General features: G+C 48.2%; 1 protein-coding gene across 1 annotated transcript in view; it reads right to left on the bottom strand.

Moving 5' to 3' along the window:
* The window catches only part of SLC4A11 (solute carrier family 4 member 11), a 1034103-nt gene that overhangs the window by 122372 nt on the left and 888082 nt on the right, over positions 1 to 23649 (bottom strand). The window contains exon 18 of the mRNA XM_085642688.1: positions 2855 to 3050. Coding sequence (XP_085498814.1) covers positions 2855 to 3050 — 196 coding nt within the window. The remainder of the gene's footprint in view (positions 1 to 2854; positions 3051 to 23649) is intronic.

A 23649-nucleotide genomic window follows, 5' to 3' on the forward strand; every position in this document is an offset into this window, starting at 1 on the left:
CCATTTGGGCCCAAGTCGCCCTCGCACCCGGATAGGTTGGATAGAGGGGGGACGACTGTCGGGAGCGCACGTTCAGATTGTTCCGAGAGCCAGTGCCCCTGACAACAGATGAAGGTGAGGTTGAGGGCCTCGGCGACAAGTGCCGCAACTTACCGAGAAGTGGCTAACAACGGCCCCGGGCCCCAGAGGGCGATTGAGGACAGAAATGCGTTGAGGCAGTGGGACGAGAGGACTCCGACCGGGACAGCCGTGCAGAAAGGAGCTTCATTCAGCGCTCCCGCTGGTACTTCGGCTTGAGGTGTTGGCAGGCGTCAAAGTCCGTGGAGTCGTGGTGCTCGCACAGACACCACATGCAGATAAGATGTGGGTCCGTCACGGACATTTGCCCCGAACAGGAATGACAAGATTTAAAGCCCTAGGGCATCGCACACTGTTCCAGACGCTAAGCGTCGAAAAAGGGCCTGAAAACAGGCCAGAGGAACTGCTCACTCCGGATCCGCGTTGCACGCGGAAAAGAAGGAAACTGACGTCAGTGCACCGGGAGGGACTTATATGACCCCGCTGACGTCACGAACGTGGACTACGTCAGGGCGGGGCCGTGTGGCGCCGTCCCCCGGCACGCAGAGGTGCTGTTGCAAAACTTTTTCCGGATCCAGTCTGACGCCTGGGGATATTCTAAGTTAAGGAATCTGCGGCTAGAGGTCTCCATCAGATCAGCTTTTTCATGCCCGATGTGTAATGAGATAGGTTTAGGGTATGCTTCCTAATCGGAGGTGTTCAGGACATGTTAGAAGTCAACCTGATGCACAAGTAGTCAGACTCTTGAACCCTCTCCAAGATAGGTCCATCAAGTTTGATGGAACCCCTGAAAGTTTTGAGGGGTTTATGCACATGAATTTTGTTTTTCCCCGATTTATTTCCAGACCCCGATGTAAACAAAAGGTTGCAAAGCTATCCATCAAGGGCTGTAGACCTGCCCATGTCTAAGAGACCAGCAGGGTGTCATCCTCAAAAATCATTAACAGTATTTTGCAGCCTGCAGTTATTGGGTCGTCATTCCTGTACGGTTCCATCAGAGCCACCACATCGTATAGATACAAGAAGAAGAGGGTGGGGGCTAACACGCACCCCTGCCGCACCCCTCTCAACACTGATGTGGTCTGTAAGGTCACCTTGCTGGCTCTATCCCTACTGGACATGTGTGTCGTGTGCAGGCGAATTAGGATATCAAGTACAGAATATGGGATCCCCATCTGCCTCAGTGTCTCCCATAGCTTGCAGCGGGAGACCAAATCGAAAGGAGTTTTGAGATCCACAAGGATGCAATATAGACTTGCACTATTAGGGTTAATATTGGTCAAAAGAAGGGTCCTATTAGATGGAAGTCTGCAACAGGTCCCAGGCTACTGGTGTTGCCTAGAGATACGCCTGAATGGGCATTAGCAGGGGAAAGGCGCATGCAGGAGGTTAGATTGGATGAGCACATGGAAAAAGACTGACCAGAATGGGCTGAAAAGCTACATAGTTTGTTTTCCTCTGCTAGGGGCCTCCGTGGGTTAACTACGGCAGAGGGACAGGATATGCAGGTTGTGCAACCTAAAGCAATTATTTTGAAGCTGATAATGTGCATTTCAGCACCTGCCGCTTGGTAAAATGAACTTGGGAGGCGGTTGTCATGACTCAACATTGAGTATACCACTGAGTACAAGTACAATGATGGGGAAGCGGCATGTAATGTAGCACAAGCAATACTACGTAGGGGCTCAGCACTTAGAATGTATGTAAAACGTTGGGTGAAAGGATGGACTGTAATAGTGGGGCACAGTGGACCCGTACTTGGATTTTAAAAAAACCAGTCATGGGTTTTAGACGTACCTGAGCCCCTTGACTTAGGCAGTGAACGGTCCCGGGAAAGGCCAAATGGTGCGAGAGAGTGACCATGCTTGTGTCTTCAACCAAGACAGCTTCTTTGACGTCCTGAGTTCAGCGACTAGAAGTTTAACCTCTCGATCCTAAACGCCCTTCATACTCACTTTGGCACAACACTCAAACAACTGAGTCGTTTTTGGTGCGGAGGCCAAAGACAGTCGTGAGTGTAAGTAGCCAACATTTATTGATTACAGGCACAAGACAGTTTGAATCCTGTTGTTTTAGAGGGTGACCTGCTGCAAACTGTAGAATTTTCTGAAGGAAACAAATCTGTCTGGTATGACAGGATTTAAAGCTCAGGATTTGCATCCACTGATATGGAATGAAAGGAACTGACGTCAGTGCATGGAGGTGGTGCATATACAGGGGCATGACAGTATATGTGGGGGGGGGGTGACAAATCCATTGAGGAGCTGCACAACACCACCTACCAATGCACACGGGAACTAGAGTTGCAAAGAACATTGAGATCTAGTATGATGCTTGGGGATAGGTGAGGTATCTATATGAGAAATATGTTTGCCAATTAGCTAGCAGCCTCTTATGGCTGCTCAGTCCCTTAATCTGCAGAAATAAAAGTCTGGGATACCTGCCAAAAGGTGCCCTAATACAACTCAAAAACCAGTGCAGAAAACTGAAGAAGAAACCAACACATCAGCTCACAAACTAATTCATAAACAATTTAAAGGACATAACAAAAAGCCTTTACGTAGCAACACATTTAACTTCAATGATGAAGATTTAACAGTGCAAATTATATCCATGGACAGGAATATCTTCATTGTTGTATATATCGGATATTAAAATGATGATCATGTGGATATCAGAATACTCTACTCAATAATATTTGTGCAAGAGGCTGAGAAACAAACAAGCCCAACTATTTTATTGCCTCTCCAGCTCATTATAGCATGCATTCACATACCTGTTCTTTCAAAAGAAGGGCTACTCTCTCAAAGAGCTGGCTGCCATCAATGGAGGTTAAAGCGATATACAGGAAAAGACCTTGGAGTACTGGCTTTGGAATCCACTGCAGTGGAAAAGGAAGAAGGAAAAGGGAAAGGCCCACAAGAATGTTTGCTACCAGAGATGTTAAACGTGTCTCCTTTACACTCACTATTCTAAAAGGAGAGAAAAAAAAACTGGTCAAGCATGAGCATTTTAAGAACATCACAGGATTTAAGCAAACAAACAAAATAACAATGGCTGATTGGAAGAGCAAAATTGCTGTTGCTTGCAAGTTTTACATTAATTTGAAATTAACATTAATAATAGAGCAAATTTTGCATTTTTCAGAAGAGAGCAACTAAAATAAATTACTTACCTGTAACTGCAGCTATCCAGGATTGGTATCTTTCATAGATTCACATGCCTAATTCATTCCCCGTCGTCGAAGTAGGAGTCCCACGGTACATATAAGAAAGTAGTAAATAGTAAATTCCATAGGCTATTATGGAGGAAACCATGTATTCAATAGCCTATCAGCCTTCTTACATAAAAAGGACCAAACTCAAAACACGACCAATCAGCAACCAGCACCCTCTAGAACCTTTCCAAGAGAGGCTGAATCCCTCAGATTTGCCAGCACAAGTGTAGCTAGTAGTACTGTAATGCAGAGGAACCTCCCCACTTTTTTCTGATGTTAACACTGGTTTCTGGCTATAGTCTGGCTGGGACCCTGCTAATCAGGGCCCCGGCCTCTCTGTTCTCTCTAAACAACTTTGAGTGCATATTAGGTGCACTAGTGATTGGATACTGTGGTGCCTTATGAGTCCCTAGTATATGGTACCTTAGGTACCAAGGGCATAGGTACTTCACAGGCCTACCAGGGGCTGAAGCATGTATTATGCCACCCCTGGGAAGCAGACTAAATCTGACACCACAGGCCTGCTGCTGCAGCCTGGGTGAGGTGGTGCTAGCACTCCTCACTGAGATATAGGTTCACTATATCTCTCCTGCACACACATTTAAACCTATCAGTCACCTCTAAGGCAGGCCCTATCAATCCTGAGGGCAGGGTGTTTGGTTTCCATGTGAGGGGGTGCCTCTGCCTGAGCAGGGCCCCTCTGCAGCACTCAGAGTCCATTCTCTGGGGCTGTTTGTGGATGCGGTTAAACCATATACTCTTAAGTGCATTATAACCTCGCGGTAAATGCTAACTTTGGAATGGCTGCATCATAACATGTCGTGTTTGGTGTCAAACGCTTTGGAACCATACCCCCACACCAGTAACTGGTGTGGGAGTATAATCCCACCCTTCTAGAGGGATAGACATGTACCTACTGTGGAAACGCGGTAGAATCTTGAAGAGCCCTGGCATCACAAAATGGATGCCACCCATCACAGACACTGGGCAGCCCTCCTGCTAATGACCGAAACTCGCAGTGGAGGAGGCCCAACAATAGGTATCCTGTCACAGGGAGGTGTGACCACCTCCCAGGCAGGGTTTAGTGTATTGGGGCCGGATGGGTGCACTCCTAGAGTGCTTTTGAAGTCCTGCACTGGGGGAGCAGTAGGCTCCTCTGTGCATACACCAGTTCAAACCGGCTCAGGGGATACCTGCCCCTGCTCTGGCGCGAACTGGACAAAGGGACGTGGGTGTAGCCACCCACTCCCCTGAGCCTCCCATAGGTGGGGTCATAGAGCTAGTCCCTCCCTTCTTTTCAGTATAAGTTAGGGAACCCTTGCCATTGCAAACTAGATACCCCTGGACGACGCTCTGAAGACGAATCCTGGACCTTCGACGTTCCACTACCTCTAGAAGACGGAAGAATCTCCCTTGGAGTCAAGGAGTGACTCCCTTGCTTGGCAGGCACCAAAAACTACAAACTGCGGTCGCAAACTCCATCGCTCCTGCCGGAGCCCGAAGTCCCTGCAGCCCAGGAAGAGGATTTTCCTGACTTCTCCAAGGCCATCGTGAGTCCCCAGCGACGCGGAGGCAAGTGGACCCCACGAGTGATGAGGAACCGCAATCCCTGGGTACCGTGCACTATTTGAGTGCGACCCCTTCACGACATTCTACGAACCTGTGCATTGGACCACGTGTGGTCCAAGCCACCAGCAGGAATCCCTCCAAAGATCAGAGGCCTACCCCGTACCAAGTGACCGTGGGTCCCTGTTGAGTGAATCCTCCAGAGGAGTCTTTGCGATCCCTTGCCGGTTGGCTTGTGGGTCCCCTGAAGACTTTTCTACAGTTCCAAAGGGCTCCCCTGGTTGCTCCAGGCCTGCCCTGACTTACCATCACTGGGTGAGTCCCTCAGACCTTGCTGGTCTGCACCGCTGACTTTTTGTCCTTTCCATGAGACTTGTTGTTACCAAGGCTTGTTGGCTCCAATCCGGTCACTGACACCGCAGTAAGCTGCAGACTTCGCGGGACACGCCGAATCCAGCTCCTGGTCATCGTCGACGCCTCCTGGACCTCGTGGCTGAAGAGTCGAGACACCCATGGATCACCTGAAATCACACGACGAATGTGGGCATCCATCTTCCTTGCCCCGGGTCACTGCCAAGTGACTTTGAACACTGTCCCCTCTGCTTTCAGGTCTTCCTTCTTCAGAATCCAGCCTTGGATTCGACCGGACACTTCTCCTGCCTTCACAAGCAGCAAGTCTTCTTTGGCTCCCATTGAAAACGACGCCGCGACCCGACACCAAAAGACACCTATGCACCCGGCTTCCCTGGGCGAGGTAACTCCAGCACTACGGTGCTCCTGTGGGTGTTGGCTCTAGAACTACTTACCCTGTAAGTGACTTGCTTGTAGACTCTCCCGAAGTATCCTAAAACTCTTAATTTCCATTCGCGACTTGCTCCATTGAAGTCAATAGGGATTCGCGGCTGTGTTCTCACATTGCATGCGTCTCCCGTGGGTCCTTTACTTACCTGCCTTGGGTGCTTTACATTCCTCTAAAGACTTAGCCTAAAGGCTGCTCTCCACAGCTACCACTAGGATAGCTTTCTTTAAAAGGTTGTCTTAAACCTACTACCATAAGAGTCGAATTGTACTGGTGCAAGGTGTCCACTTTAACTAGTGAACAGCATATACCAGGCCAACTTCTCACATAGTATTAAAAGTAATGGCTTTCATACTAAACATTGTTATATTGCATAGATTAATGGTATTACTTGAGGAAAAAAAAACTGATTTATATCCATATATACTTAATTTGTAACCTCTTTCTAATAATTCCTCTTTATAAAGAGGCCCACCATTACTGAAATAGGTTCCGTAACACTGCCTGTTCCACGGATGCGTCAGCACTCTGTGAAGACTCCAGGCAGTAATGCTGCGTAAACGTGTGCGTTGTTTTCCACGTTGCAGCTCTGCAGATCTTTTCAAGTGGTACTCTGGCAAACAGAGCAGCTGATGTGGAAACTGCCCTGGTGGAGTGCACTTTTACAGTCCTTGACAATGGTTTGCCAGCCTTGTCGTGACAAAATTAAATTGCGCTCGCTATCCATCTAGCGATAGTAGCCTTAGAAACTGCAATGCTCTGGCAGCTTTGTCCATAGGCTATGAATAGCTCCTCTAACTTGTCTATAGCCTCAGTCCTCTGCAAGTAGGATTTAAGACAAAGCGTGTAGTGTTCTTTCAGCAGGCGTCGAACGTTTAGGGAAGTAAGTTCTCAGGATGACCAGTTCATTCAAATGGAACTGAGAGGGAACCTTCGGGATGAATTTAGGATTCGTTCTCAGAATGACCATTTCATCAATGAAGCGCAACAAAGGATGCGCTAAGGTAAAAGCCTGTATTTGACTAACCCCTCTTATTGATGTGAGTGCCAAAAGAAAAGTGACTTTCCATGTTAAGTACTTTATGTCTGCCTTGTGGATGGGCTCAAAGGGTTGCTTTAGCAGTTGAGATAACACTGCATTTAGTTGCCACTCTGGGGGTGGAGCTCGGATGGGTGGGAAAGCTTGAAACAGTCCTTTCATAAATTGCTTTACGATTCTTGAGGACCATCAGGATGGACATTTAGATGAGTGTCTGTATCTATATATAGCAGCGAGGTGAACTTTAACTGATGAGTGTGCCAATCCAGATTTTGCTAAGGAGAGCAAATAAGGCAAAACAACTTCTGAAGCAGAGAGGAAAGGATGTACTACGCCTGCTCCATTGACAAAAACGCTTCCATTTCAGTCTGTATGTCTTATTGGTGCTGTCAGCACGGGATCTAGTAATTATATCTTTGCATTCTTGTGCAATGGTCAGATCTTTAAATTCGAAGAATTCCGGAGCCATGCATGCAGCTGCAGAGTATAGCTGGTTTCGGATGACATATTTGGCCTGGGTTCCTGGTCAACTGTGTTGGTGATGGCAAGAGGCGGATGGGCTGAGCTTCCGACAACTGGAGAAGTTCCGATTACCAATGTTGCCTGGGCCACCTGGGGGCTATTATCATAATGTGACAGTGTTCCCATTTCATTTTCGTGAGTACCCTGGGAATCAGAGGAATGGAGGAAATGCCTATGCATAGATCCCTGACCAGCGCAATAGAAGAGCATTCCCCCGAAAGGTTGGGAGGGGGAATCCGCTTGCAAAGAATCGGCATCTGGATTTGATTTGGGTCGCAAACAGGTCCAGCGCGGGTTTTTCCCAGACTGCAAATATTCTGTCCAGTTAGTTCTGTTCCAGGTCCCACTTGTGGCAACTGCTGCTGGTTCTGCTCAAAGTATCCGTCAAGGCTTTCCGGAGGCCTGGAACATGCTCTGCTTTTAGGGAAATTTGGTGGAGATTCAACCAGTTCCATAACTTTTGGGCGTCCTGTGAGAGATAGGGGTTCAATGCCTCCCTGCTTGCTGATATAGAACATGCTTGTGGTGTTGTCCATGCAGATTAACACCCATGATCCCTGTATTCAAGGGAGGAAAGCCTGAAGGGAGAGAAAAATGGCTTTCAACTCCAACCGGTTAATGTGCATTTGACGTTGAGCAGCGGACCACTTTCTTTGAACTTGCAGGTCCTGCAATTGTCCTCCCCGACCTTCCATAGAAGCATCTGTTGTTACTATGTAATCTGGAATAACTGGGGGAAAGGATAGGCCCAGGCCCAGTTTTGATTTTTGTGCCCACCACAGGAAAGCCTCTTTCATACGTGGGGTGATATTTGCCACGTCGTCGAAAGATCCTGTGGTTTGAATCCATTGGCATTGTAGTTCCTCTTGGAGAGGCCTCATATGTAAGCGGGCCAGCAGCACTATATTGATTGCAGAAGAGAGCATTCCCAGCAGAGACTTGTACACTCACAGAAACTTATTTTGTTCTGGAAAGTTTGAGTACCAATGCTTGTAACCGTTGTCTTTCCTGGGAGAGGAAGGATTTGTTCTGAATGGTGTTCAAGCTGGCTCCCAGTAATGTCATTGTCTGGCTTGAGAGGACAGAAGATTTTTTGGTAATTTATCCAGAGTCCCAGTTTGCGGAATAGGGTTAGACAATCGCCTGTTGCAGCCTTTATTAGCCGAGCTGATGGGGCCTTCGGCAGCCAATCGCCTAAGTATGGGAATACCTGATGACCTTTGTTACGCAAGGTTGCTGCTTCAGGATCCAGAAACTTTGTGAAAGTTTGTGGAGCCGATTTGAGGCCAAATGGAAGGACTGGGAATTGATAGTGGGTACCAGCCACTGTGAACCGGAGGAATTTTCTGTGCTTTGGATTTACAGGGACATGAAAATACGCGTCTTCTAGATCCAACAAAGTCATGAAGTTGCCGTTGTTGAGGCGTCGCAGGATGTCGGAGAGCGTGACCCTCCTGAATGTTTGACTTTTCAGGAATTTGTTTAATTTCCTGAGGGTCTAAGATAGGCCAGATTTTTTGCGACTAAGGAAGAAGCGGGAGTAGAAACCCTTCCTTCTCTGAGGAAAAGGGACCTTTTCTATTGCGCCTTTCTGGAGCATGAGCTTTGCTTCCTTTTTGAGTAAGTGAAGACGAGGAGGGTTATTGGGAGGTATTTGGGTAAATTCCAAAGTGTGGCCACAAGAGACGAGATCTAGGACCCACATGTCTGACGTGATGTTGCACCACTGGTTGATATGGTTGGAAATCTTCACACCGGTTGGGGAGAAAGGAGATGCAACTGGTACCCTGTTGTAATCACTGCTTGCGACCGTAGTTACAGGCTTGAGACACTGGCTTTCGTCTGGAGCTGTGTTTTGAGAAACCAGCCACTGTTGGTTGGCGGTAGGATTGTTGCTGGTATCCTTGGCGATATTGCGGCTGGTAGGACTGGTAATTCTGGGCACGTTGGTAATTTCCTCTGTATCCAGAAAAGCCACGGCCTCGAGCTCCCCGAAAGGGCACTTTACGGTACTGAAGGGTACCTAGCGCTTTGGCCATATCCTTGCTAAGGGCAGTAAGCGCCTCATCAATGTGACTGCCAAATAGGCTATCGCCATCGTATGCCATATCAAGAAGTTTTGACTGTACTTCTGGGCGGAAGCTTGTTGCTCTTAGCCACCCCTGGCGCCTTAGAACGGCTGCACCCGCTATCTGACGGAAGCTTGTAGTGGCAATGTCCATTGCGCAGTCTATGATTTCTGACGCTCCTCTTTCGGATCTTATTAAACTCCTCTTTATTTTCCTCTGGGATAAGGTCTCTCATTGTCCTCATATCGGACCACATTTGCCGATCATAGCGGCCAAATATGGCTAAAGTGTTAGAAGCTCTGACTGAAATTGGTGCCTTTGAGGAAAATCTTTTTCCAATGGAGTCGAGACGTCGACTATCCTTACCCGGTGGAAATGTGATGGGAGTAAATGGATTCTTTGATCTTATCTGGGCAGCCTGTAGAATCACAGAGTCAAGCTTGGGATGACACACAGGAGAGTCTTCTGGAGCTCTGTATTTTTTAACAAGTCTCGGTAGCACAGGAACCACCGAAACCGGCGTCTTCATCAGTTTGACACCCTCTTGCCAAATGTGATCAATTATTGGTATTGACCTGACTGTCTTTCTCGTTTGCTCTTTAAAATCGTACAGAAAACAGTCCAACTACTGTACAATTGTGGGCAAGTGGAATCTGGTAGTGGCTCTGTCCATAATATTGTGGAAAACTCCAATATCCTCCAGAGGGGAGTTTGAAGGATGATGAGGTGGAGGGAACGGTGTTGGTGCTATATAATCATCCCATTCATCAGTGGGCAGAGGAGGATCGTGGATTTCTCCCTCCTCAGGCTCTTCCTCAGAGTTGGTAGGATCCTCTCTGGGAGGCAGAGGAATTATGGGACGTGGCGTTAACCTGGGTGTGGCAGGAGGTGGTGATTGAGGATCTACAGGCAGAGGCGGGGGCACTGTGACATTATCCTCGTGAGGCGTAAACCTCCTTTTATAATCTGCCAACATATTTTGTAGGTCCACTATTAGTGTCGGAGGAAGTTGAGCAGGTTGTTGTCTAGGCTGCTCAAAGTATCTGAATTGATGATACTGAGCATGAGGGACCGGATAGTGTTGATAATATTGCTCCTCATCGTCATAGTCTTAGTCGTCTTCTTGATATTTCACGTTGAGTTCAGAAGGGATATGCGCACTTCCAAATTGGCCCTCATCAGAATCCTCCGCATCTAAAAGATGACAGGAAGGTAGTGGTGACATTTTTGATGTCCTAAATTCCATTTATGCAGATTGCAGAAATGGAGTTGAAGAAACTGCAGACAAAATTGGAATTTTTGTCGATGATGCCTTCGTCGGCGGAAAAAAAATTCTCGTCGACGGTGCAGCTGTCGTCGACGATGGAGGGGTCGTTGACAATATAGTCGTCATTAGGGTCTTTGCAGAAGACTAGGTTTTCGTCGACGATGAGATCTGTCTGTTGTGGTGCCTTTGACGACGGCGGCGTTGACGAAAGAGGCAACGGTGACTGTATGGAAACGTTGATACTCGCCGTACACGTTAACGCCGCCGACGGTCTTGACGGCGATAAGAGTCATTGTCGTCGTCGTTGAAGTAGTAATAGGCATTGACGGTGAACTTATAGCTGACGAAGATTTGTGGCCGACTTTTCTTCTAGAATGGCTTGAAGATTCCGTTTTTTCTCTGGATGTCCCCAAAGGATGAGGGGAACCAATCTCTGAGAAGACCTTAGGCTGTTTCTCCTGTTTTTGAGATTCTTTGGTCAGATGAGAGACTTTAGAATGTTTTTCTCTTTTCAGGCTGACCCTCAGGCGACCTGGGCCTCTTATGGGACTTCGACGACGGGGAATGATTCAGGCATGGGAACCTATGAAAGATACCCCAATACTTAATAAGAACACATGCCAAACCCAATACCTACAATGATGACTAAGAAAATGGTGACTTACCAGTAAGGATAAGTTACTTACCTGTAATCCTAGTTCTCTTCCAGGGGTATACTCATCAAGGTCATAAGCACTGAATAGTCCCGCCCATGTGCGGGGACCCCGGAGCAATGACAAATAATATGCATATATCTATGTATATATGCACAAGTTACTACTTGTGTAACAATACATCTGTAAGAGACATTAGTTAGTGATAGATTCCTTACCTTAGAATATCCCCAGGCGTCAGACTGGATCCGGAAAGTCTTTTTGTAGCAGTACCCCGGCGCGTCAGTAGGTGGAGTCGTGCGGCTCCACGTCAGTCACTGGCATCATATGCGCCGAGATGACGTCACAGAGACTATTTAGGCACCACCCATGAGCGCTGACGTCAGTTCTGTACATGACTTTCTGCGACAGGAACGCAGAGCCATGCAAGAAACTGACCACTGGTGCCATGAAACTAGGATGGGTGGGGCGGTAAGGAATCTATCACTAACTAATGTTTCTTACAGATATATCGTTACACAAGTAGTTACTTGTGCATCTGAAAGACACGTTAGTGATAGATTCCTTACCTTAGAATAGATACCCCAGCAATACCAACCTCGGTGGAGGGTCTGCGAACAGATTACACCAGAAAGTCACGGAGAACAGAACGGCCAAAAATGCAGTCTCTCCGGACTTGACTGTCAAGGCAGTAATGCTTGGTAAATGTATGCAGCGAGGCCCACGTAGCTGCCTGACAAATGCCCTGCAAGGGAACACCGCGTCCCAAGGCAGTAGTGGCTGCCGTTGACCTGGTAGAATGGGCACGCAGCCCCACGGGAGGCTCCTTCTTAGCCAAGGAGTACCATGCTTTGATGCACAGAATGACCCACTGCGAGATGGTTCGTTTGTGCACAGCCCGACCTTTTTTGGTGCCCACGTAGCCAACAAAGAGCTGGTCATCCACCCGGAACTGCTGTGTACACTTCAGATAGAATGCAAGCGCACGTTTAGGGTCCAGACGATGAAGCCTCTCCTCCTCCCTTGAAGGATGCGGAAAGAAGGTGGGCAAAGTGATGGTCTGCCCGATGTGGAAGGGCGTGACAACTTTCGGCAAAAAAGAAGGTCGGGTCCTTAACACCACCTTGTCCGGATGAACGGAAAGGAAAGGAGGTTTGGAAGAAAGAGCCTAGAACTCACTCACTATTCTGGCAGAGGTGATGGCTACCAGGAAAGCGGTCTTAAGAGCAAGACGACGCAAAGGACAGGTATGAAGGGGCTCGAAGGGAGCGCACATCAGAGAGGTCAAAACAAGATTAAAGTCCCATTGAGGCATTATGAACGTCACAGGAGGAAACATGTGCGTAATGCCTTTTAGAAAACGGTTAACAATCGGGGACTTAAAGAGAGAAGGCTGATCTGGAAGCCTCAGAAAGGCGAAGATGGCCGAAAGATAACCTTTGATAGTGCCCAGAGCAGAGCCCTGCTGGGCCAAGGAGAGGAGGAACAGAAGGACCTCAGAAAGAGGGGCAGCAAGGGAATCCACAGACGTAGCTGCGCACCATGCCACAAACTTGTTCCACCGGCAGGCGTATACCGTCTTAGTGGAGGGACGCCTGGCTGTTAAAATGACATCACAGACTTCAGGAGGCGTTCAGAGAACCTGCCAGGTATTGAACCACCAAGGTAATGCCTTGACGTTCCAGCCATGTCCAGAGGCGCAGAGCCTCCTGGCATAGGGTCCACGACCCCACCCCACCCCACCCTGCTTGTTGCAATACCACATGGCGGTGGTGTTGTCTGTGAACACCTGCACCACACTTCCCCGGACAGAGGGAAGGAATGCCTTCAGTGCAAGCCGGATCGCCCGAAGCTCCAACAGATTGATATGGAGCTGGGACTCCGTTGGAGACCAGAGTCCTCTGATCTCCGCCTCCCCCAAGTGGCCTTCCCATCCCAGGAGGGACGCATCCATCACCACTGTGTGCTCCGGTTGGGGAAGGAAGAGGGATCTGCCATTGACCCAATTGCGATTCATGAGCCACCACTGCAATTGTCGTGCAGTGCCCTCCAAGATCCGGATATGATCGGACAGGTCGCCCTGATGCTGCGCTCACTGGAACTTCAGGTCCCACTGCAGAGCCCGCATATGCCATCTGACTGAAACCCGGGTTACAGGCTGAAAGATCGGAATCATAGCCTGAATATCCCAGACTCGCTGCTCGGGAGGATAAACCCGAAACAGTGTCGAATCCAGAACCGCTCCGATGAAGGTGAGCTTCTGAGAGGGACTCAGGTGCGACTTCGGCACGTTGATGGAGAACCCCAACAGATGCAGGAGGTCGGCCGTAGTCCGAATTTGGTTCACAACTGCCTGGGGCGAGCCCGCCTTCACCAACCAGTCATCGAGGTAAGGGAAGACTGACACCCCTGACCTGCGCAGGCGAGCTGCGACCACCGCCATCACCTTCGTGAACACCAGAGGGTTGCTGGTAAGGCCGAGGGGGAGCACGGCAAACTAAAAATGCTCCTGGCCTACCGTGAACCGCAGGTAACGGCGGTGGGCCGTCAGGGCAGGGATGTGAAAATATGCGTCCTGCAAGTCCAACGCTACCATCCAGTCTCCAGGGTCGAGGGCAGCCAAGACCTGAGCCAGAGTCAGCATTCTGAACTTCTCCTGCGGAGGAAGCGATTGATGTTCCGGAGGTCCAAGATGGGGTGCAGGCCCCCTTTGTCCTTCTTGGGGACCAGAAAGTAGTGGTAATAACAGCCACTCCCTACTTCCGGCCCAGGAACGCGCTCGATGGCCCCCTTGGTCAAGAGGGCTGTGACGTCCTGCTGGAGAAAGACCAAGTGTTCTCCCGACATGCGGTGGCACCGAGGTGGCATGGTTGGAGGGGAGGACTGAAGGGGAAGGGAGTAACCCCTGCGGATGATCTGCATCACCCACTTGTCCGATGTGATATTGCGCCAGTGGGGGAGGTGGTGACGGATCCTGCCACCCACCGGCGTGGGGTGCTCCACAAAGCTCGGACTAGGAAGGTTTGGAGGTAGAAGCAGCAGGGAGTTAGACTGACCCCCACACTGATTCCCAGACCCGCCCCTGCGGAAGCCGCGTCCGTGGCCGCGCTGAGGCTGGTTCTGCACAGGCTTGCTGAAGGAACGTGCCTGGGCGCCTCTGCCGTGGCCACGAAAGGAACGAAAACCAGGAGTGGGCGAGCTCTTTGCGGAAAGACCCAAGGACTTGGCGGTGGCCCACGAGTCCTTAAAACTCTTAAGTGCACTGTCAGCCGTATCACCAAACAGGCGAGAGCTATCAAAGGGCATGTCCATAGCTCGGGACATCAGGCGAAAACCCGGTGGATCTCAACCAGGCGTGGCGACGAAGCACCACAGTCATAGAAATTGCCCTGCCCAGTGACGCAGCGGTGTCCAAACCACACCGAATAGCGAACTTAGCCGCATCCTTACACTCAGCAACTGCTTGGGACAGCACAGCGTGGACCTCCTCAGGACACTGAGGTAGCACCTGAGCAACCGTATCCCACACTGTGTGGGAATAGCGGCCCAATAAGCAGGCGGTGTTCACCGACCGCAGCCCCAAGCTGGCCAAAGAGAACAACCACTTGCTGAACTGTTCCAGCTTCTTAGAGTCCTTATCCGGCAGAGCCGTGGAAAAGGCACTCTGCAACGTCGAGTCTTGGATAACCAAACTCTCAGGCGTAGGATAAGTGGTCAGACATGCGGGGTCACCAGGCAACACCGTCCGGCGCCACTCTTATCCACAGGGGCCCCCGTGGCGGGCCTCGATCAAGTGCCCAACAAAAAGTCAGTGAGGGCGTCGTTAAAGGGGAGCAGGGTCTCCGACGAAGTGGACGCCGTCTGGAGCACCTCAGTGAGGAGATTAGTTTTGAGGCCCACTTAGGAAGATCGAGGTTGAGGACCTCAGCTGCCCGACAGAGCACCATCGTGTAGGAGGCGTCCTCCTTCATGGTAGGCGGGGGAGAGGCAAACCCTGGGTGAGAAGAGTCCTTCAAGTCGTCCACCCAATCCTGCTCTGAGTCACACTGACGGGCAAGAGGGTCCGAGGACCCCTCCCAGTTGTCCCCCACCTCTGACGCGTGGGGAACAGACTGCGGAGGCAGAGCTGGAGCAAGAGAAGTAACATACAGCGTCGTGAACGGCGCCGGCCGGGGGCAAGTCGGCATCCCAATGCGGATCCCAGGTAGGAACAAAATGGTCCTGGAACCAGGGCAAGGGCGGGACAAACGGAACCCACTGCGGCGCCTGAGGCGGAGCCGAGGGTGGCGCTGGGGCCGGAGCATGATGGAGTGTTTTGAAGATAACTGAAGTTGCAGGAGTAGATACAGACATCTCAATATGAAGCTTCGCAGCCCCTCTACACAAGACCTCATTGAAGGTTACAATATCATCAATGGGCGATATTCTACTTGGAGGAGAGGAAGAAAGAGTAGCCTGCCTTTGATGGTCTGGAGTCTGAGGACCACAAAGAAGATCTGTGGCTTTGTCTCCAAGGAGAGTGGTGGCGAGATCTGGATGCCCGACTCCTAGAAGAATGTGATGTGTGCCTTCTCAAAGACTGAGACCTTTGCGGAGTGGCACATCGATCATGTCTCTCAGAGGAATGCACTGATTGTATTATAGGAGATCTGGATCTGCTAGGAGTATGTGCAAGTCTTGTTATCTTTCGAATCTTCCACTCCCGTATGTCCCCCAGCCATCTCGGGGAGATGTTGGTTGCAGGGGCTGGAGCCGGAACTGGTGAGGTTTCAGTAGTGACTTGCACTATCTGAAGTCCCGGGGAGGAAGAGACACTCCTGGATATCATGACCTGGACGTCCTTCTGCGTCGAGCCCTAGGTCTCTTAGCAGGAGGAGATCTGTGACTGGAATGCAATCTCCTTGACGTCAACCTTCTCACCGATCTGTGCCGCGATCTTCTAGATACAGAGGGTGATATGCAAGGTCTCAACGTCGATCTCCTTGAAGGCGACCTCACCGTCGACCTCCTCGTGATGGATGTGTCGATGTCATGCATCTCAACGGCGAATGCCTGTGCTGACGCGTCGTCGCCGAGCAACCGGCGTCGAGGCCCTCGGTGTTCGGCTCGACGTCGATGTGTGTGGACCTCTCGACACTGGTGGTGTCCTCGACGTCGCCACGGACACTCTCGATGGCGGGCTTAGACGTTGATGTGTCGACGTCAAGCCAAGGCAGCCTGCCGCCGTAGGCGAGCCAGACCTCGACCGCCTACGCGTTGGTGTCGACTTAGGCCTATGATGGGACTTCTCACCTGAAGTCGTTCGCTTCGAAGGCGAAGGACGCCTCGACGTCTACTTCGACGCTGACTCGGAGCACAAAGGTATTTTGGAAGTCTCTGTCCTTCGACGGCGTGTGAGACCGGTGTTTTTTTTTCTCACCTTTCTCTTTGCGCTCAAGCCTTACTTGAGAGGAGGGCTTCTTTGAGGGATGCTCTTCTCTGCCACTTGCTACACCCTTTCTCTCCCGCATAGAGTGCAGTTTAATCTTCTCCCTTTCCCTAAGGGTTCTTTTTGAAAACTGCAGTAGTAACACTGGTCTGGCTTGTGAGATGAAGGTAGACAAGCAATACAGACAGAGTGTGGGTCTGATTTAGCCATCTTTTTTCCACAGGCCAGGAAAATGCAGAAGGGCCCCACGCAGGACTCGTGGAGTGTGGGGGGCTGATCTTCGGTGCAGATGGTGGTTGGGGCTTCTCAATCCCCGGTGCACAACTTCGAGGGTGAATCAGAAGCTGCGCTGGAAGATACTAGCCACTTTTCCCAGGTAGCCGGTCCCACGTCTCTCGTCGCCTCCACGAATCTCAGCTCGGCTGTGGATGTGGATCAGGGTCGGAGAAGTCTGGAAGTCAAGGCTCTGGTCGGGCTCTGCAGTCGGTCCCTCGTAGAACTTCAGCAAAGCAAAGAGTAGTCTCTTGATGGTGCCTGTTTGCACAGGGTAGCCACTCCTTGGCCACAAGGGAGATTCTTCAGTCTTCTTCTTTCGTCGAATGTCGAAGGTCCAGAGTTTCTGTTCAAGTTGCAGGTTCAGGATAATCTAATCTCCTGGGGCCCAGCTACCACTCTTATACTAATCTGGGGGGCTGGGTTACCTGCTAGGTCACGCCTTATGGGTGGGACCTGGGAGGGGGGTGGTTACACCCCCTTCCCTTTGTCCAGTTTCGCGCCAGGACTGGGGCTGTAATGCCCCAGCACCGGTTTGAACTGGACTATGCACGGGACACCTTGTGTGCCCCAGGCATGTCTCATTCTTTTCATCCCTCCCTGCCCCAATACACTAAGGCCTGTCTGGGGTGGTGCTCGCACCTCCCAAGGCAGGAAACCTATTGTCCAAGCCTCCCTTGCCGGGATCACTCCCAGCAGCAGGAGGTCAGACTCATGTCTGTGGCAGCAGCATCCATTTTGTGATGCTGGGGCTCTGGTTAACTTTAACCGGGTAAGTAGGTTACAACATGTCTTCTCCCTCTAGAAGGGAGGGATAATATCCTCATCCCCAGAAATGGGATGGGGGTATTATTCCAAAGTGTTAGACACCTCACACGACATGTTTTGATAAAGCCAAACCATAGTTACCATAACCGTTTAAGATTATAAGGCACTTTAAGAGTATATGGTAGGCTATATCATAGAACAGCTATAAGGACATGGTTCCGAAAGCTGCAGACAGGCTCAGCTCATGCTAGAGCACCATCTCACATGTTACCAAGCACTCTGCCTCCAGGATTGTTAAGGCCTGCCATAGGAGTGGCTGATAGGTACACATGTGTCTATATGTAAGTTAGGTATAGGAATACTACACCTAAGCAAGGAGTGATTACACAACCTTGCCCCAGCTGAGTGATCAGCCAGTTGTGTCATAATGGAAGGCCAGGCCAGGGGTGGCATAATACATGCTGCAGCCCCTGGTAGGCCTAGGGTACACCTATGCCCTGGGTACCTAAGGTACACTGTACAGGGGCCAATAAGGTGATCCTATCCAAAAGGGTTATGCACCTAAAGTACATAGTATCAATTTAGAGAGAGAACAGCAGGGCTGTGGGTCTGGTTAGCAGGCCCACAGCCACATCTAAGTCGAAAACCAGTAAAGCAAAAGCAAAAAGTGGGGGTGAACATAGAAAGCAGACCCTACTCTCCAACAGGGCACTTATTTAATAAGATAGGCATTATGACAGGAAAAAATAGACAAAAATCAGAAAAACAACAGGATTTAATAAGCCAAGTACTAAAGACGTCGAGTGAAACTAAAAAAAATCCACTTTAGAACAGAAATTAGTGATAAAAAAACCACTAACTGGTGAGCTCAGTGCTCCAGGATCCTCACAGAAGGAGCTGGAAAAAAGAACTGACCTAACTGTCACCTGTGGTGCATTATGGGAGCCTGGAGGTTCCTGGAGGTCTTAAAGGCACGGCGCCAGTTTTTCCAATTGTTCTATATGCAGCTTCTCCAGGCTAATCTGCCTCTATGATCTTAACTTTTTACCTTTGAAAATAAAGGTTGTGTTTTTCAAAGCAATCTGAAAGCAGTTTTCTTTATCTGCATCATGAAAATATCATGATGTACGTTTCTTTATTATTTCAAATGTAAAAGATTTACAATACAATTGTGGCAGTTTGAGCCTAGTAATATGTTTTCAGGCTATATATATATATATATATATATATATTATTTGTTATTGCTCCGGGGTCCCAGCACGTGGGCGGGACTATTCAGTGCTTATGACTTTGATGAGTATCCCCGGAAAAAGAATGGTAGTTCTCCAGTATTGTTATTTTTCATAGACATGCATGTTTGAATCATCCCTGCCGTCGAGCTGGGAGTCCCAAGGTATTCTAATACAGTAGCAGTTTGAAGTTAAACAGAGCCATAAAGGTACAACAAATAGCCAGTTAGTAGCCTAGTCGCATTTCAAAAACAAACCAAACTTCAACCAGTCAGAGACAATCAGTCTGAAGACCACAGCCCCAAAGGCTATGACTCTTCAGATTTCATACAGCACTCAAGAGAAGTAATACTACAAATAGGAGAGCCTCTCACAAGGAGGAGGCAGGTTCACATGTGAATGTATGAAACATAAAAAATACTGGAGAGCTACCATAACAAGGAACATTTTGCATCTCCAGTATTGGATCTTTCATAGATTTACATGCTTGAAACATAACAACATATTCAAGCACAAAAAGGCTTGGGTTCTATTACTACCTGGACTAGACCACTTTAATACTATACAACAATCAAGATGTCCAGATAGACCATATACATCATATAAATGGTTAGACAAGACCTTAGACCAGAGGTCTTCAAACATTTTTACATTGAGCCCCCCCAAAGCAAAATGTTTTGAGGTCAGGCCCCCCTCCAAAACTTTATGACAAGGATTGGGGGAGCAGGAGAGACATGGCTGCGTGCAGGGAGCGGGGCTTATGAGATGATTTCAGGAATACTTTTTCTATAGCTTATGAACTGCACCAAACATGAGACTTATCAAACAGCAAATGCATCAAACAAAAACAGATATCCCAAACAAACTGCTCCCCATAATTGGGGTGTTGTGAGCCCCTCACACTCTTTGACCCCAATGCAACTATACCTGCTGCTCTAATGATAACTGCAGTCCTGAGTAGCAGGCAATCTCCTGTTCCTTTTTTACCTCTTCCCCTCCTTGACGGATCATCACCTCTGTCCTAATGCTTGAAAGGACAATAAGCTCTGATGTCCCTTTTTTTAAAGGTAGACAGTCATAATTGTGATGCAGTGGGCCCCCCAAATCCCTGGGCCCAAGTCCTGCTGCATCTGCTCCTTTATGATAACCAGCAGTGCCCACTTACACACTTGGCAGCAGTACCAGCTTCACTAATGAATGTCACTTCTATAAATCTCGCTCCTTTCCTCTGTCTCCTAGACCATTACTGTGAGGCCCCAGGGATCGAGAAGATTAGGGCTCTGCATCTGAATGCAACCCTGCTGCCTTCTACCGACCACCCCATGGACTCGGCTTTCACAAACAAACTGCCCCTGAATGGTTAATAAACTTAAGACTGACTTTGAGATGCCTCTGACTGAAATTGAAGTGTGGGTGGTAGTGCAGAAAGTTAAAAATGAAACCATGGAATTATGAGTTTCTGCAGCAGCGTGTTCCACATAGTTATCAGTGTACTGCATTTACTACATAATCTGCAGATTTCAACAAAAAAACCACTTGATTCTAGCTCAAACGGAACAAAAGTTACTTAAAGCGTTACAAAGTGTTCCAGAGCAGTAGAAGGCCCTTTGCAAAGATTGACTGGTAATCTTGTAGTTGCTTACTGCTGTATTTGGGTGTTAAACTGATACTAATGAGGTGAAATATTTCCCCTGACAGTGTTACTGTGAGTTAAAATGACAAAATAATGAAGTAATGCTAACCACAAAATGTGGTGCATTGTGCCGCATAATTTACCTTTTCTTGCTGCATAATTTAGTCAAACCTTCCGCATAATGTTGTCCTCTTCTGCTGAATAATTCCAGTGGATCTGCTTAAAGCTTTATGGTGGCAAAGATCTATTCTTTTTAAGATGTAATGTAAAGGAGTCATCAGCTGGGATCTGGACTAGTGGAGACACTTACAAAAATGTCTGCATTTGATACAGTTTGATTACTTATTACTAAAAAGTATGTTTTGTAAGAACTTGTTTTATCTCAATCACTGCATCATGTTGCAGCAGCCTAGCTTACAGTAAGTAAATACTGTTTTAAAATAATGACTTACATATTCACAGTACTTTCTGCCACAGGCTGGGATCGCATAGCACTATAAACAGGGCCATTGGAATTATGCGGCAGGAGAAGACCAAATTATGCAGCATGGTTGACTAAATGCTGCATATTTTGTGATGGCATTACTGCACTATTTTGCTATTTTTACACTTGTTAACATTGTCCTGGCCATTACTGCCCCTCATAAGTACCACATTAACACCCATATATAGCAATAAGCAACAGAAAGGTGACCAGTCAACCTTTAGAAAGGGCCTTCCACTGTGAGGTAAAATGTGTTGCTGCATTTTTCAATCTGCAAATTATACAGCAGACAATGGATTTTGTGGCAAATGCGGGAAAACCATAACTATGCGCTGTGAGTGCAGGGTGAGTGTGAAAGTGAAGGGTGAGAATGAGGAGTGAGTTGTCTGAATGCAGGGTGAATTCCCAGACACTTGAAGTTAATCAGCATGTTATTGACGGGGCGTAGGGTTTCAGATACAAGTTAAACTATTGCTATTCTGGAATTAATCAGGGATTCGAGGGTAAATGAAATAAATAATGTGCTGATCCTGCAACAAACTTCCAGTCTTATGATTAGGATTGCCAGCTCATTATTTTTATGTTGCAGACGGTACAAAAATAAACAGTCACCTAAAGCCCTATTTTCAGCACTTATCTGTGTGAAAAGAAAATATAAAGCACTTTTAAATGTGTTCTAGGGCTGCCTGAATGTTTCATGACTGAAAATAAAAGGGACAGACAAAGTCAAATTACAAATGAATACATACTTTTTTATTTAAGACCCTATTTAGTGTCAAAGCAAGGTCTTTGCACGCTCTTTAAACATACATGGCTGGCATTTTTTCTACTGGCAACCCTTTTGTATATTCCTTTCATGTAATGCATTTTCACACTACAGCAGTATAATTAAAATACAAATTTAAGGAGGAATAGGCAGAGTCGGGGCCAAGGGGGTACTGGAAAAAGAAAAAAAACAGCCTCGGTAACCAGTTTCCATAGGTATGCAAATGGTCTTTAAAAGACCTGTGAAAAACCGGGGCGTGCTGGAGTCTTCAGACTCCAGACACTGCCCAGCGAGCCCCCAGCAGCTTACCCACTGACCTCTGGCCCCATGACACTCTGAGGGCTTGGAGTAAATGAAGACAGCCTGGAAATGCAACAAATAAACATCGCTGCACTTCCAGGCGTCTTCATTTACATGTGCTTGCAGAGGCCTTTGCACCCCCCTGGGAACCCATCCACGCCCCCCCAGGGGGGCGCGCCCCACAGTTTGAAGAGCTGTGCCTTAGACTGTGATTCCAAAGTCAATGTTATTTATTTCACTTTACTTTGACATTTATTGTAAACAAGATTATGCCATTTTTGTCAAGTCGTACATCAGGAAACACTTTGCGGGGAAAAAAAAATTGAAAGCAATAAGAAAACACAAAAAACATACAAAATATTCCAAACGATACAAGTGACCAGTCCTTGCTTCTAAAGTGCACTAGGCAGACACTGAAATGTTCCTAAATGGAGGCTTCTGCCTGCTGTCCTGCCTATGTTGTGCGCTATGGGGTTACAAATTTCAGAGGGTGTTGTCTGGGCAGGGAAAAAAGAATGTATAGTATTCCCTCAAAGCACACCCTATGTTAATTAGCACAATCGCCGGTGTCAATGTGTTTCGAACCCCATCTTGCTGGGGCATTCTCCTCAGGACTAGGACTTGGTCTTGAGAGCTAAAACAACAAGTTACTTACCTTCGGTAACAATATATCTGTAAGAAACATTAGTAGTGATGAACAAGTTACTTACCTTCGGTAACGATGTATCTGTAAGAAACATTAGTTAGTTAGATTCCTCACCTTAGAATATCCCCAGGCGTCAGACTGGATCCGGAAGATTTTTCATCAGCAATACCCCTTGCGCGTCGCTAGGCGTCGTCTGTGGCTCCGCGTCCGTCGACGGCGTCGTGCGCCGGAATGATGTCGGCGTACTTAGACGCCACCCTCGCGCGCTGACGTCAGTTCTTGTATATAGCATTCCGAGCCAGGAACGCAGAGCCATGCAAGATACCGACACTGGTGCCAAAAAATTCTAGTGCCCTGAAAGGGATAGCCTTAACCCTAGATGTCAGTTCGCAGAACGGGGAGGATGGGTGGGTTGGTGAGGAATCTAACTAACTAATGTTTCTTACAGATACATCGTTGTGAGAAGTTGGCCTGATGTATGATGTCACTAGTTATAGTGTACACCTTATATCAGTCCAAATACCCTTATGGTGATTGGTTGTAAAGTCAACCTTATAGACCAGCTATCCTAGTGGTAGCATGGACAAGAGCAGTCTTAGGCTAAACTCTGAATGGCATGTGAAGCCAGCTGTGATACCATATATAATCCCTTGAATACCAAATGAAAGGACACCACAACAGATATATATATAAAATAAAGTGTATTTATTCTAAGCAAACCCTCAGCACTCTTTATGAGATTAGAGGTAAGTACAACACAGTCTTATTAATGCATACAGTAAGTCACACAGGTAAGTAATACAGTTAGGCCCTAGGGGCCACGCAAACCATATACTAAGTAAGTGGTATAAGAACCACTGTCACGGAAATAGAATAGGCCTAGGCCTAGGGAATCGCTGGGGCTACACTACA

Source organism: Triturus cristatus, chromosome 2_2 (genome assembly GCF_964204655.1).
Source record: "Triturus cristatus chromosome 2_2, aTriCri1.1, whole genome shotgun sequence".
Classification (NCBI taxonomy): Eukaryota; Metazoa; Chordata; class Amphibia; order Caudata; family Salamandridae; genus Triturus; species Triturus cristatus.